The sequence below is a fragment of the Monocercomonoides exilis genome (assembly GCF_001643675.1).
Source record: "Monocercomonoides exilis strain PA203 chromosome Unknown scaffold24-1337568, whole genome shotgun sequence".
NCBI lineage: Eukaryota > Preaxostyla > Oxymonadida > Polymastigidae > Monocercomonoides > Monocercomonoides exilis.
Genome location: NW_027150569.1, coordinates 702,694 through 716,344, shown reverse-complemented (window position 1 = coordinate 716,344; position 13,651 = coordinate 702,694). Strand labels below are relative to the sequence as shown.

Sequence of the window (13,651 nt, the reverse complement as noted above, 5' to 3'; positions counted from 1 at the left end):
AACATGAAAAAAGCATATTTTTATAAAGTTCCGAAAAAAGGAAATTAAAAAATTAGTTGAAATGATTATCGTCGTTAACAATACAGATTCACACGAAAAGAATGCAATTTTTAATTCGACTTTCACATCCTTTTTTGCACGCGCTGTATAGGTCGATCACAACTTGATGTCATTTGTCAGATTCTCTTCATTCACTCATCGGCAATTCAGCCTTTCTGATCGAAGCGCAAAAAGCGGGTTGTGTTCAAACAATTTTTCCCTTGCACAGCTCATTGATTTCCTCAACGTCTCCATCTTCAACCACAGCATCTGTCTCTGCTTCCACCTCTGTCCTTCGCTCGTCTCGTTCCCCATCCACAAAACTGAAGCTGCAACAATTACTTCTTCTTGTGCTCCCTTCCTCATCTCCTTTCTCTCTCCATTTCCATTCTTTCTCATCCCTTCCTCCCCTCCTTTTCCCCTTCGTCTCTCCCGCCTCATCTGCCTCATCCCACTTCTTGCATCGTAGAACCTCCTCAATATCTCCTCTGGGTCTCTCACCCCAAGCTCCCACTCACGCTCTCCTTCTCCTCCTTTCTCTCCTCCACCACCACTGGCAATCACCCTCAAGCACCTCATGTGCGCCATCTCACTTTTCTTTCCTTCCCCATCCCTTCCATTCCGAAAACCTTCAATATCATCATCAGCATTTTCATTTTCATCTTCTTCCATTTCGTCCTCTCTCTCCCAGCCTCTCATCAGCCAATCTCCCCACTCATCTTTTCCTCCAACACCAGACATTCCGCTCACTCCTTCACTTGTTATCTCCCTTTCTCCCGATTCCTCTTCCTTCCTCATTTCTCCCTCATTCTCAACCTCACTTCCATCTCCCATCTCACCCGCCTCGAGCCATCGCTGAAATTCCAACAATTTTCTTGTTGGCTTCAAATCCTCTTGGAACAATAACCCTTCGTCTCCTTCCCCTCTCTGCCCCATTTCCTCCAAAAGCATCTGCGAAAGGAGACCTGATGGAAATGTTCCTGTTGGCGATTCTTCTATTTTCTTCCTCGTTTCTCTGTCTTTCCCGCTCCTTTTGCTCCTCCTCACCCCTCCATATCCCCCATATCTCAGATCCGGATGCTCTGTGTTTGCATCCAAATCTTCTGCTTTCGCTCCCTTCCGCTTTGCTCGCTCATACCGCTCCACCTGCTGCTCCTCCCTTCCCATTCCCTCATTTTCACCTTTCCCACCACTCTCTTCTCTTTCTGTTTCCTTCTCCAAAACATGCCTCTCTGCCTCATCCCACATCCGAGTCTCCTCCTCTGCCTCTTCTCCCCTCCATTCTGCAACTCCTCCCATCCCTTCCCACTCCTTCCGCACCCACACTCCAAACACCTTCCAGTGCTTCATTGCATCCTCTACCTGCCTCCTCCACCGCAAAACTCGTTCTTTCCTCTTCTCCTGCCTGCATCTTGCCTCTGCTCCACCCGCTGCCTCCCAGTCTTCCCACCTCCACCGCTTCACCATCTCTCCCCGCTTCCTCTCTTCCAGCTTCCATCCTTTCTCCCTCCCAATCCCCTCCATCTCTTTCCCCATCTCCTTCTTCACCTCTTCCCTTGCCCACTCCTCTCCTTCTTCCTTCTCCATTTCTTTGCATCTTTCGTCAGTTCTTTTCACCCGCATATCCTCAAGCACCATTTGAGCTGAGCATTCACAGCCCTTGTTTTCATCTTTCATCCCTTTCTCTCTTTCTTCACCAAATATCCCTGTCTCCTGCTCTCTTCCCAATCCAGCCCCGCTCTCCACCACTGTGTGTGCTTGCCATTCCATTCCTGTCTCTTTCTCTGAAGCGCTCTTTTCCACCCAGAATGGTACAGACGACTCGCACTTCTCTTTCAACTCGCTGATATTTCCAATTTCCATGGGTCTACTGTTTGTGCTTGTGCTTGTGCTGCTGCTGCTTAACCACCCACTCCTTCCAGTCTGCCAATAAGGCTTCATCCATTTCGTTGCCTGCCATTTCGACAACACCACTTTTTCTGTTTCTTCCCCAGATTCTTCCTTCTTTTCTGCAAGTTCGTGAGGCATGCCGAATATTTGTGTTCCATGTGCCCTGTCTGTTTCCTTCTTCCACAATTCACGATTTTCTGTCTTCTCTGTCATCATTGCCAGAATTCTTCGCAATTAATTCCACTTTAAAAATAACTTTGTATTTTAATTCTCCAGTTGTTTCGGCTTTTGTGATGTTCCGTTGTCCCTGATTGTTTTAATTGATGATTTTTTAGCCAATTGATGCATTATTTTTTTTTTTTTTGTTTTCGTAAAATTATTATTGTTGCTTGAATGGATTAAAACTAAACTCTGGAGGAAATACATGCATTTCATATATACATGATAACAGAAAGCTGGAGAAAGTGTCTTTTTAATGCAATTTTATTAATGATTATTCTTCAGGTGAAAGATTTTATTATTTAAATGTTAAAAAATAAAACGATCACGTATATGTTTTATGATTTATTCTAAATAAAGTGATCAGTTGCCTTCTTTGCGCAAACATAAACCATCAAAAACAATTATTACATGATTTCATTTTCATTTGGCTGAGATATTTTTACAGCAAAATTAAAGTGGAAATAAAGATTTGAAAAAAACGATCAGGCAAAAGCTTAATAATTGTTTCATTGTTGGATTTCTCCCATGCGTTATTATTCAATGTATTTAAGGCTATTTTATAATGTGCTTGAGTGTTTTTAATGAGTTGGATTTGTTTGTGTTGGTTTGATGGACAAGTGTCTTTTGAGAATGAATAACAATTATTGTTTTTGGTGATGAAAGCAAATCATTTATTTTTATATTGGAATATTTTTTATCATGAATGTCCCAAGGTTTCAATACTTTTTAGCTTGTTGCTTTCGTTCAGAGCTTGCTGTTTGAAATGAAGATTGTTTTAACTTTTTTGATTTTTTGAATCAAGGCTTTTGAACAAACTGAAAAATGAATTTTCTTTGTGGAAAATATTCGAGAATTGCTGTATGGTCGCAATACATGTTATTTTGTTTCTGAATCATTAAAGCTTTTTCGTGCATTTTTGATTTATTTTTTTAAAACAAAGAGTTATTCTGGTTTTCCAAATTAAAAAAAAGCAATCTTTTCTTCAATTTTCTCTCATTTTATTCTTTAACAAATTTGCCATATATTAATTTTTTGTTGTTTCAATTTTATTTTGATTTTTGTAATTTTTTTCATTTTATTCAATTTTAATTTTTTAAGTTTTATTTTGCGAATATTCTGATTATCTCATTTATTTATTTGTCAAATCGATCATTTTTAATTGTTATTGAATTTGTTTTTATCATCTTTCATAATTACATCTTCTGTGTTTTCTGGAAAGCCAAAAGATGGGATTAATGGGGCAGGAAACAAAAGAAAGGCAATTAATGGGTCAATTCGATCCGGAAAGATGATTCTTTCTCCATGTTATCTGCTAATTGTTTCCTTTTTGGAAGTGAGTGCTTCATGTGAGCTCAAAAGTGTCATGCTTCTGGATGGAGAAGATGGGAAGGGAAAAATCAAAGTGAGACCGGAAGGCAAAGAAAATGCTTGGTGGGAAGAAAAGGCTGTGGAATGCTGGAGAAAGGAGGGAAAAGAGAAATGGCTTCAAACAGGAAGTGTGCGTTTCATGAGCAGGGAGCGAAATGGAGTTGGGGTGAAGAGTGTGAATGCGTCTGTTTGTCTGAAGCGGCTGAAGATATTTGTAAGTGAAAACGTGGAAGTGATGAACGTGGGCTTGAGAAGTCTGGGGGAGATAAGCGAGTGCTGTGTGGTTGCAGAAAATGGTGTGATGAGAAGTGTTGCAGGAGCAGATGGTGGAATGGTTGTGTTGAGGAATGTGAGTGTGGAAGGTGTGAAGGAAGGCATTGTTTTCGTTGGGAGTTTGGTGAGGGTTGGGAGATGTGATGGGAGTGATTGTGGGCGTGTGGATTTGAGCGAAGGGATTGTGAGGGATGTAAAGGCGATGATAGAAGGAGCCCTCATTGCCAGTTGCAGCGGAATGGACACAGTTGTGGAACAGATGACGTTTGTGAATGTGAGCAGAATGGCGATGGAGAGGCAGATAACAGGAGAAGAGAAGAGAGAGAAGCGGAAAAATGAAGAAAATAAAAGTCAGTGTTTTGGGAATGGGAATGGAGAAAAGATGATTGGGTGTGTTGTGGAAGGAGTGGAATGGCCTTTGGATGGAGGTATTGTTTATGGAGCGAGCAGAAGCGGGCAGAACTTGTGGTGTGAAAACACAACAATGGAGAGGTGCGAAAGAAATGGAGTGAAGAGCAATTATGAAGGGAAGAAGAACATGGAAAGGAAAATCGTGAGCAGTGGAGATGAAACATTTGTTGATTGCTCATTTTTCGAAACCTCAGCAACAAGCAACCAATCAAATTCAGGAGGAGCGATCCTATTTGCATCAGCTGGAAAATTGACTGTTGTGAGAACATCGTTTGTGAATTGCTCTGCTGCACATTGTGGAGGGGCGATCTCCAGTCGCTTTGACGAATACTGCAAGATGGAAGTGGAAAAGTGCAACTTCACATGCTGCTGGGGAAATGGATCTGGAGGAGCGATTGATGCTCGATATGTGAGTGAAGGGAGATGGTCAAAATGCAGATATATTGAAGGAAAAGCTTCGAATATGGCGGGAGGGTTAATTTTAGAGATGAAACCTGCAAGCAATATTGTCAGTGAAAACGAGTTTGTGGGAAATTTGAAGATTGGACAAGCATACAACGGAGGGGCAGGATTGGGATTTTATGACAATAGCTTTGCCATTGTGACCGACTGTATTTTCATGAATGGATACAGTGAAAAAAAGGGGGGAGGGATATGTTGGGATAATGGAACTGGATCAGCTGAATCAAAAGTCTTGTTTTGCTTCTTTGGAAACAACAGTGCAGTAAATGGGGGATCGGATGTGTATATCTGTGATGGGTGGACAAGCATTGATGAAATCAGTTTTGTGTTGTGTCGGACGATTTCAGAAGGAGAGGAAAAGAGAGTTGTGAAAGGAGGCACAGATTACAGCGGTTGGGTGTTGAAAGGATATTTCAGCAAGATCCACATTGATGGAGAGGAAGGGATCGACCATTTGGGATGCGGGTCTGGTGGAGTGGAAGGAGAAGAGCAGAAGGGGAGGGGGTGCAAAAGGATTGGGTATTTCAGAATGGTGGCTGATTTGACAAGAGAAGTGGACGTTGTTGTGGGGAGAGGAAGGTGCAAAGAGGAGAAAGTGGAGATTGGAGACTTGTCTGTGAGTGTGAAAGGGATGGGGAAGGAGGAGACATCCGTTGTTTTGAGAGGGGGGAGCGAAGAGGAAGAAGTGGTGCTGATTGGGAGTGGGAGTGGGATGTTTGAGGGGATGAGTTTTGCTCGAGTGGGGAAGGGGAAGAGGAGGAAGGAGGAGTTTGTTGTTGGAGAGAATGGAGGAGAGCTGCAGTTGGTGAAGTGCCGAGTGAGAGAGGCGAGTGCAGAGGAAAAGCAAAATGAAGGAGAAGAAGAAGGAGAAGGAGAAGGAGAAGGAAGAGAGGGAGAAGGGGAAGCATTTTTGAGTGGGTTTGTGTTTGTTGTTGGAGGGAGAGTGGTGATGGAGTCAGTTGAGGTGAGTGGGATGAGGGAGGATGGGTGTGGAGTGGTGGAGACGGAAGGGGTGAATGGAGGGTGGGTGGAGATGAAGAACACAGTGGTGGAAGAGGTTGTGCGGGAGAGAGGGAATGGGAGTGTTGTGGGAGGGAGAGTGGGAGAAGGAGGAGGAGTGGTTGTGGAGGGAGGGACATATCGGAATTGTGGGTGCTTGTCGGGGAGCGGGGGTTGGATGTGGATTGGAGTTGGGGAAGGAGGAGTTGTGTCGATAGGCAACACAACAGGCAGCGAGAGTGGAGAAAGCGAGGGTGCTGTGAGTGTGGAGGGGTGCAGCTGTGGAGGAGAAGGAGAAGGAGAGGGGTTTGGAGGAGGGCTGTTTGTGGAAGTGGGGAAGGGGTGGAGAGGGTTAGCGATTGTGGATGTGGTGTTCAGTGGATGTGATGGGATGGTGGGGAAGAGCATGTTTGTGGAGGCCGAGAAGCTGAAGGTTGTGGGTGATGAAGGGGTGTTTGGGGAGAAGATAAAGATGATGGAAGTGAATGATGGGAGAGGATATGATGAAGGGTGTGGAGGAGAAGGAGTACCGTTGAGGTGGTTGTGGAGCGAGTTTGATGGGGTTGGGCGTGTTGGAGGGGAGGGATGTGTGGACTTCAGCCGATGTGGAACAAGGGAGTGTGAATGTGCAACAGTTGGGAAAGTGGTGGATGTGTGGTTCTCTGGTGTGAAGCGAGTTGTGGAGGTGGCGGCAGGATATGTTTTGAGGGAGGAGATTGGGATGGAAGGGCTGGAATGGGAAATGAGAGGCAGCTTGGAAAAGACGGATATTGTTGTTGGAGAGGAGGCAGGGCAGAAGCAGGGATGGGTGATTGGTGTGTGCTCAGAGAGTGTTATCAGGAATATGTGTTTTCAGTTGCCATATATGTTGGAGAAGGGAAAGTGTGTGATAGGGTGCTGGGGAAAGAGAATAGAGATTGAGGATTGTTCAGTGGGGAAGAAGGAAATTGAAGAAAGAACAGCACAAAAGAGTGATATTGGAGAAATAGAATACAGTTTTGTGTTTGTTTGGGGAGGAGAGGTGGAGCTGAGACGGTTTCATGTTGAAGGGGAGATGATGTTTGGCGAGGGATCACTGATTGCATGCGAAGGAGAAGGGAACTTGGTGATGAAGAAGTGTATATTGAATGGAGTTGGGAAGAAGAGCGGGAAGGGAGGATGTGTTGAGGTGAGGGGAGTTGAGAATGAGAGGAAAGAGCACAGAAATGGAGACAAGAGAAATGAAGGAGAAGGAGAAGGGGAAATGGAAGTGAAGGTGATTGTTTTTGATGAATGCGAATTGAGAGGATGTTTTGTGGAAGGAGTGGGAGGATGCGGAGGAGGGATATGTGTGGAGGTGGGAGAGAAGAGAAGGATAGTTGTGAACGGATCGAGTGTGTTTTGTGGGTGTGCGGTTGGGGAATGGAAAGAAGAGCGCGGAAGGGGAGGAGGGTTGTATATTGATGTTGTGGATGGTGGAGAAGGAGGGAAAGCGTTGGATGGAGTGGATGCGTTCCAGATTGGAAAAGTGAGATTTGAGGGAAACCGCGGGTGGGAAGGGAGAGATGTGTTTGTCAGGTGCAGTGTTCTGGGAGAAGTGGCAGACAGAGCTCATTTGGGGGATTGGTTTGTTCCATCAGAGGAGGAAAGAGAAGAGGATTGGAAGGAGGAGGAAGGGAAATGGGGAGGAGTGTGGGGTTGTGAGCGAAGCACCACAGGAGATGAGTTTGGGATTCCGATTGTGGTGTATTTGTGGGAAGGAGCGAGAGAGCGGATGCATGTGGATGGGGTTGGAGGAGGGGATTTTGGGAGGTGTGGATTTGCAGTTGCACCATGTGAGACAATCACACAAGCAATTAGACTGCATGCAGCATTGATGAAGGAGCAAGGGATGGAAGAGATCCGAGTGAGCCATTCCTCTTTGATTGAAGAGGCGATTGTTCTGAGTGAAAATGAGATGCCAAATGGATTGGTTATCGTTGGTGATGAAGAATGGAGCGAAATTGTGTTTGGAGGAGAAAAGAGGAAACATGGTAGTGGAGAAGTGATAAAGTGGGAAACAAAAGTGAATGATATTGAAGAGAAGATAGGTTTTGTCAGGGTGAGTGTGCCATTTTCGTTGACAAACATCAAGATTATGTTTGGAAGAGGGATGCTTGGATTCCAATCATTTGTTCTGATGGAAAGTGAGAAGAGTGTTTTGCTGATGAAAGGGTGCAGAATGGAGGGGAGAGGCAGAGAGGAAGGAGGAGAGATTGGATTTGTGTTTGTTGAAGGGATGAAGGGAGAGCTAAAGGTTGAGGAATGTGTGTTCAAGGACTGTCTGTTGGGAAGGGAGCATTTGGTGGTGGGCGAGGGAATGAAGAGTGTGGAGATAAATGGAACGCTATTCTCTGGAATAGACATGAGCAGATCCAGTCTGATTGGTATATGTGGAGGAAGGGCTGGCGGAGCAAAGGGAAATGAAAGAAATGAAGAGAAAAAGGGATTGTGGAGGGTGAATGGAGAAGAGAAGGCAAGAGCGAATGTGCGGATGGAGAAGTCGAACTTCACAAGCATCACCTCGAGAGGTGAGAGTGGGGCTGTGATTGGAAGCAGAACAGGAGAAGTGATGGGGGTGGTGGATGTGAGAATCGAGGGGTGTGAGATGAGAGGGTGTGTGAATGAAGGGTCCGAGGAAGGGGGAGGTGTGAAGTGGCGAGGAGGGTGGGAAGAGAATGGAGAAGGGCTGGTGATGGAGAGCTGCACAGTTGCAGGATGCGAATGCAGCCGAACAAGCGGAAGGGGAGGGGGAATAATGCTGGACTGTGTTGGAAGGGCTGAGGGGAAAGAAAAAAATGGAGCAAATGGGATTGGAGGGTTTAAGATGAGGGGCATCTCATTCTTGTGGAATGAAGCATTTGTTGGGAAAGACATGTTTGTGAGGTGCTTGTCAATTGAGGAGCAGATGAAGCGGAGTGTGCTTGAGCTTGACACAGAGCAGGATTCTCTGTTGCGGAGGGATGCAGCGAATGCGAGTGATGAGGAAGAGAAGGATATGGATCTGCTGGAGTGGCTGAGGGGGTATCAGTCCGTGTGGGTGTATGTTGCTGAGTCGGGGAAGGATGGGAGGCTGTGTGGATCAGATAGTGAGGCGTGTCGGAGTGTTTCAGGTGGGATGAGGCACATGGAAAGAGGAGCAGGGAGCACGATGTGGATTGTGGAGAAAGGGGTTGTGATGGAGAAGACGACTGTGGGAGATGTGTGCATCCGATCTTGGAAGCGGGGGAAGAAGTGCATTGTGAGTGTGGATGAGGTGGATGAAGCAGAAGTGTTGGAGGAAGGGGTGGTGTGTTTTGTGAATGAGAGTGAGGCGGTGGACTGTGTGTTTGAAATCGGGATGCACTTTGAGGGAAGGGATGGAAGTGTGCTTCAGCAAGTGAACGGAACACTTGTGATGACAGGGTGTGCAGCGAGGTTTGCGGAGCAAAGGGGAGTCCTGATGTGTGATGTGATGAGGATATGTGGAGGAGTGTTTGAGATGCGTGGGGGTATGGTGGAGCAAATGGAGTGTGGGAAGGGGGTGTTGGTGTTTGGGAGTGGGAGCAATGGAGCGTTGCGGGAGTGTGCGATTGGGGATGTGGAGAGTGAGGGAGATGTTGTGAGGGTGGATGGTGAAGGGAGAGTGGAGATGAAGGAGATTGTCATGAAAGATGTGAGATTGCGTGGAGGAGCGAGCTGTGTGAGTGTGAAGGGAAATGGGGCATTGAATGGAGAAGGGGAAGGAGGGAAGATGAGGATGTGGTGTGTGGAGCTTGTGAATGTGAGTGTTTCGAAGAGTGAGGGAAGTGTGCTGCATGGAGAAGGGCGAGGAGCAAAGACAGAGTGCGTGAACTGTTCGTTTGAGAGATGGGGGAGGAGGAGAGGAGAAGGGAGTGCAGTGCGTGTGAGAGGAGGATGTGAGTTGGAGATGGAAGCATGCATGGTGGATGGGACAGGGAATGAGGAGAAGGATGAAAGAGAGGAGTGGATGAATGAAGAAGGAGGAGAAGGAAATGAGAAAGGGGTGTGCAGGTGGAATGAGTCAGCTGTGGAGGTGAGAAAGAGCGCAGGGGTTGTGATGGAGACGAGGATTGCGAACTGTGGTGAGGGAGGGATGAGTGCCAGTGGAGGGAGTGTGAAGATTGCGAAGAGTGAGCTTGAAGGGAATGGGGAAGGAGTTGCGAAGTATCCGTCTGCTCGGAGAAACATGTGGTGCAGAGAGGGAGGGAGGGTTGAAGTGGTGAGCCTTCGTGGGGGAGATGGGATGGAGAAGGGATCATCGATGTGGATGGTGAATGAAGGATGTGATGTGGGAGGAATTCTGGCAGCGAGAGAATCTGTGCTGTTCATTCCACGAGTGGAGAAAGTGGAGGTGGAGGTGGAGGAAGTTGGAGAGAGAGAGAAAGTGGTGTTTGTGGGGGAGTTGTTGCTTCCATGCAACCTATCATTCAAAGTGGAGAAGAGAATGGGTGAAGAAGCTCATGTGGAGAAAGGGGTGTTTGAGGAAGAGGGATATGTTTCTGAGGGGATGGCGTTTGGATGGACAAGCACTGCAGGAATCAGAAATGAAAACGAAAATGCAGAAGTGAGTGTGTGCATCCTGTTTGGGAATGCTGAATCTCCTTCATCAACAAATGAATTTATTGTGAAGAACAGAAGCGAACCCAAAACAAATGGGGAGGAAAGGATTGTTGAAGGAGGAAAAGAAAAGAAATCTTATTGGCTGTTGATTGTTATAATCATGGCTTTTGTGCTTCTTGTCATTCTAATTGTTGCAGTAATTTCAACAATTCGATGGAGAAAGGTGAAGAACGAAAACAAAGATCTGAGAGAGATTGTAAATGACACGGTGAAGAAGGATCCGAAGTTGATTGAGATGGTAACGATGGAGATGTCACCAGAGGAGCAGTGGAGAAGAGCAGAAAGGGAGGCAGAGAAGAAGAATGAAGAAAGGATCAAAAAGAGAGTGTTCGAGAAAAGCTTGAGGCATTCAGAGTCATCAGAGCATTGGCTGAGTGAATGTGGATCGACTGAATATATTCTGGGGAAAGATTCAGACAAGATCCCTGAATGGGCATTGGAAAAAGTTGAGGAAGAAGAGACAAGAAAACGAACACCTTCGCCATCTGTTTCATCCACCTCAACAACTGATTCAGATTCAACTTTTGTTCGAGGGGAGGATCTGTGCCCAACAACATCGTCCATGTCGAATCTTGTGGATGTGATGGCCTGCTCATCGCCTCATGAGAAACTGATCGTGGACTTAAGGGATTCTCTGTACATGCTGCTTCATGGAAGGAATGAGAAAAAGGAGATGGCAATTGGGAGTTTGCAAGAAAGAGAACAAACAGCTGCTCAGGTGCTGTTTTGGGTGGCCAATCTCGCTCAACACTCATTTGATGAAATGGAAAATCCTCTTCAATCGCTTTCCAACTTGAGTCCACACATTGTATTATTCTCAGAACGCATGGTCATTTGTATTGTGATGCACTCTGATTTCCTTTCATCTGATGATGATTCAGATTCTTCATCCATCTCATCAACAACAGTTGTGACATCTGCCAGTGATGATGATGATGACGATGAAGATTCTCTTCCATCATCTGCATTTGAGGAGGATGATGTTTTCAAAAAAGAATGTCTGAGATGGAAGGCGCCAGAGCTGCAGATGAACAAGAAGATGGGGGCAACAAAGGAGTCAGTTGTGTTTTCGATCGGGATGATGCTGTGGGAGTGTCTGACTCTTCAGATCCCGTTTGGTGAGTTTGAGGCCGAAGTGGCAGGGCAGAAGATTGTGAATGGAGAGAGGCCGGATTTGGAGAGAGTCGGAGGGAGCAAATGGAAGGAGGCAGTGAAGGCGTGTGTTTCGAGCCGAGCAAGTGATCGGCCGACTCTGATGAATGTGAAGCGAGCATGCATTGAGCGTTTTCCAGCGAATGCAGCAATGTTGACTGTGTCTGATGCAATTGGGGTGTATATGAGTGGAGGCACAGCTGAGGAAGAAGAAAGCGAAGATGAGATTGGAGAAAGCTCAATGGAATAGAAATGCACATGGATAAAAACGTTCAGATAATGAATGTGAGCAAAAATTAAGCAAAATCTCAAAATGAAAAAAATGATGAGTTTCCAACATCAACAAAACTGTTCTTTTTGTAAGTCTAATTGTTGAACAGCATTTCTATTCTTTTCTTTTTCATTCATTTTTTTCGTTGGTGGTATTTCATTGATGGTGTTTGACGAGCTGCACTTGGCATCATTCCTCGAATGTGGCTATTGCAGCACTCCATCATCAAAAATATGTGTGTAGGCAGTCATTTCAAAGACATATTTAAAATTGCTTTTTTTAAGTTTATTATGATCATTGTTCAACAAATCTGTGAAAAAGCATTGTTATTAATTTTCTGAATTCATGATTCAAAAAAAAAAAAAAAAAAAAAAAAAAAAAAAAAAAAAAAACCATTTAAAAAGGTGTTCATGTTTTAAACATAATTTGAAAACCTTCTTTCTTTTTCATAAAATAACACTTTGATAAATATTTAAGGAAATGGGTGCGAAAAACATTTTTTATGGTGAGTGTTAAAAAAATGAAAATCAAAAAAACACATGGAAAGCAAAATGCACAAACGCTATTATCACATCACTTTATCAAAAATGTTGAAAAAAAATAAAATAAAAATAAAAATAAAAGGCGTGCAAAAGAGTTTCACAAGTTTGCTGAAAAGTCAAATGAAGTGATTTTAAATTTTATATAAAGTCATTAACAATGCTATCTTCAATATTATGAATCAAATAAAAATATTGACAAAGTTACCCTTTTGAAGAACAATAATTCTATTTTTCGATGTATCATATGTATCCTTCTTCTTCCATCTTTTCAAATAGGGTGATTTTTCAATCCGGACATTTTTTCCAAACGTTTTTTTTTTTTTTTTTTTTTTTTTTTTTTTTTTGAATGAATAATTCCATTCTAAAGAAACAAAAATTTTGAAAAAGCAACACTTAGAAAATAGTTATGATTTCTTGAATAATCACCCAAATAAAAACAAAAAATAGAAATATCATATTGAACCAGGTTTGTATTCCCGTTAAATGTTCATTGATATCTTTTTCTTGTCAATTTTTGTTTTTGATGAAGATCTTAAGAATTGGGATGAAATTTCAGGTTTTGTGAAAAAAAAACAAAGATTTGTTCCAAACTTTTTCTCATCATCTCATTACAAGTCAAACATTCCAATGCATAATAATGAAGAAAATTTTAAAAAATTGAGAAAAACAAAAGAAATTATTGAGAGGAACAATATTCATGAAGCAAAAAATTTCGTCCCAATTTTCAATTAATTTTTGATCATTTGTTTTGTCAATTTTGGTCTTTCTTTCTTTGTTTGTTTATTTTTAACAATAAGGTTATGAAACAAATATGACGACCTTTAATAATTCCAAATATTATTTGTAATTTACTGTTTCTCGATTGTTTTTCACATTTCATCGTTTTCATACAAAAAATTTGAAAAACTGAAAATTTTAATTCATTTATTTGATACAAAGATTTGTATGTTGCAATACATGCAAATAAGAAATATTGCATTGGAGATCTTCATTATAAGTCATTTTTAATTTTATTGAATGCATAATTTAATATTTTCGTCATTTTCAGTATTTGATGTGTGCAATGAAAGCAACAATATGACACGAGTTTTGACCGAATAAAGACATCGAACAATCATTTTTCTTTTCAAACACCTCACCAATAACATTTTGTAAGCATCATTGGCTTAAATTTTTCAGTTTTTCAAATTTTTTGTATGAAAACGATGAAATGTGAAAAACAATCGAGAAACAGTAAATTACAAATAATATTTGGAATTATTAAAGGTCGTCATATTTGTTTCATAACCTTATTGTTAAAAATAAACAAACAAAGAAAGAAAGACCAAAATTGACAAAACAAATGATCAAAAATTAATTGAAAATTGGGACGAAATTTTTT

The 13,651-nt window shown here is 43.0% G+C and overlaps 2 protein-coding genes across 2 annotated transcripts; one reads left to right on the top strand and one right to left on the bottom strand.

Moving 5' to 3' along the window:
• Positions 1–195: 195 nt before the first annotated feature.
• Positions 196–2,145, bottom strand: MONOS_1338 (uncharacterized protein; the record flags this gene model as incomplete). Its single annotated transcript, XM_067866074.1, has 1 exon — positions 196–2,145. The coding sequence occupies one exon, from the start codon at positions 2,143–2,145 to the stop codon at positions 196–198; it is 1,950 nt and encodes a 649-aa protein (XP_067726909.1).
• Positions 2,146–3,423: 1,278 nt separating this feature from the next.
• On the top strand, positions 3,424–11,707 carry MONOS_1339 (uncharacterized protein; the record flags this gene model as incomplete). Its single annotated transcript, XM_067866085.1, has 1 exon — positions 3,424–11,707. Exon 1 carries the CDS (start codon positions 3,440–3,442, stop codon positions 11,705–11,707), a length of 8,268 nt encoding a protein of 2,755 aa, XP_067726908.1. The 5' UTR covers positions 3,424–3,439.
• Between the last annotated feature and the right edge of the window lie 1,944 nt (positions 11,708–13,651).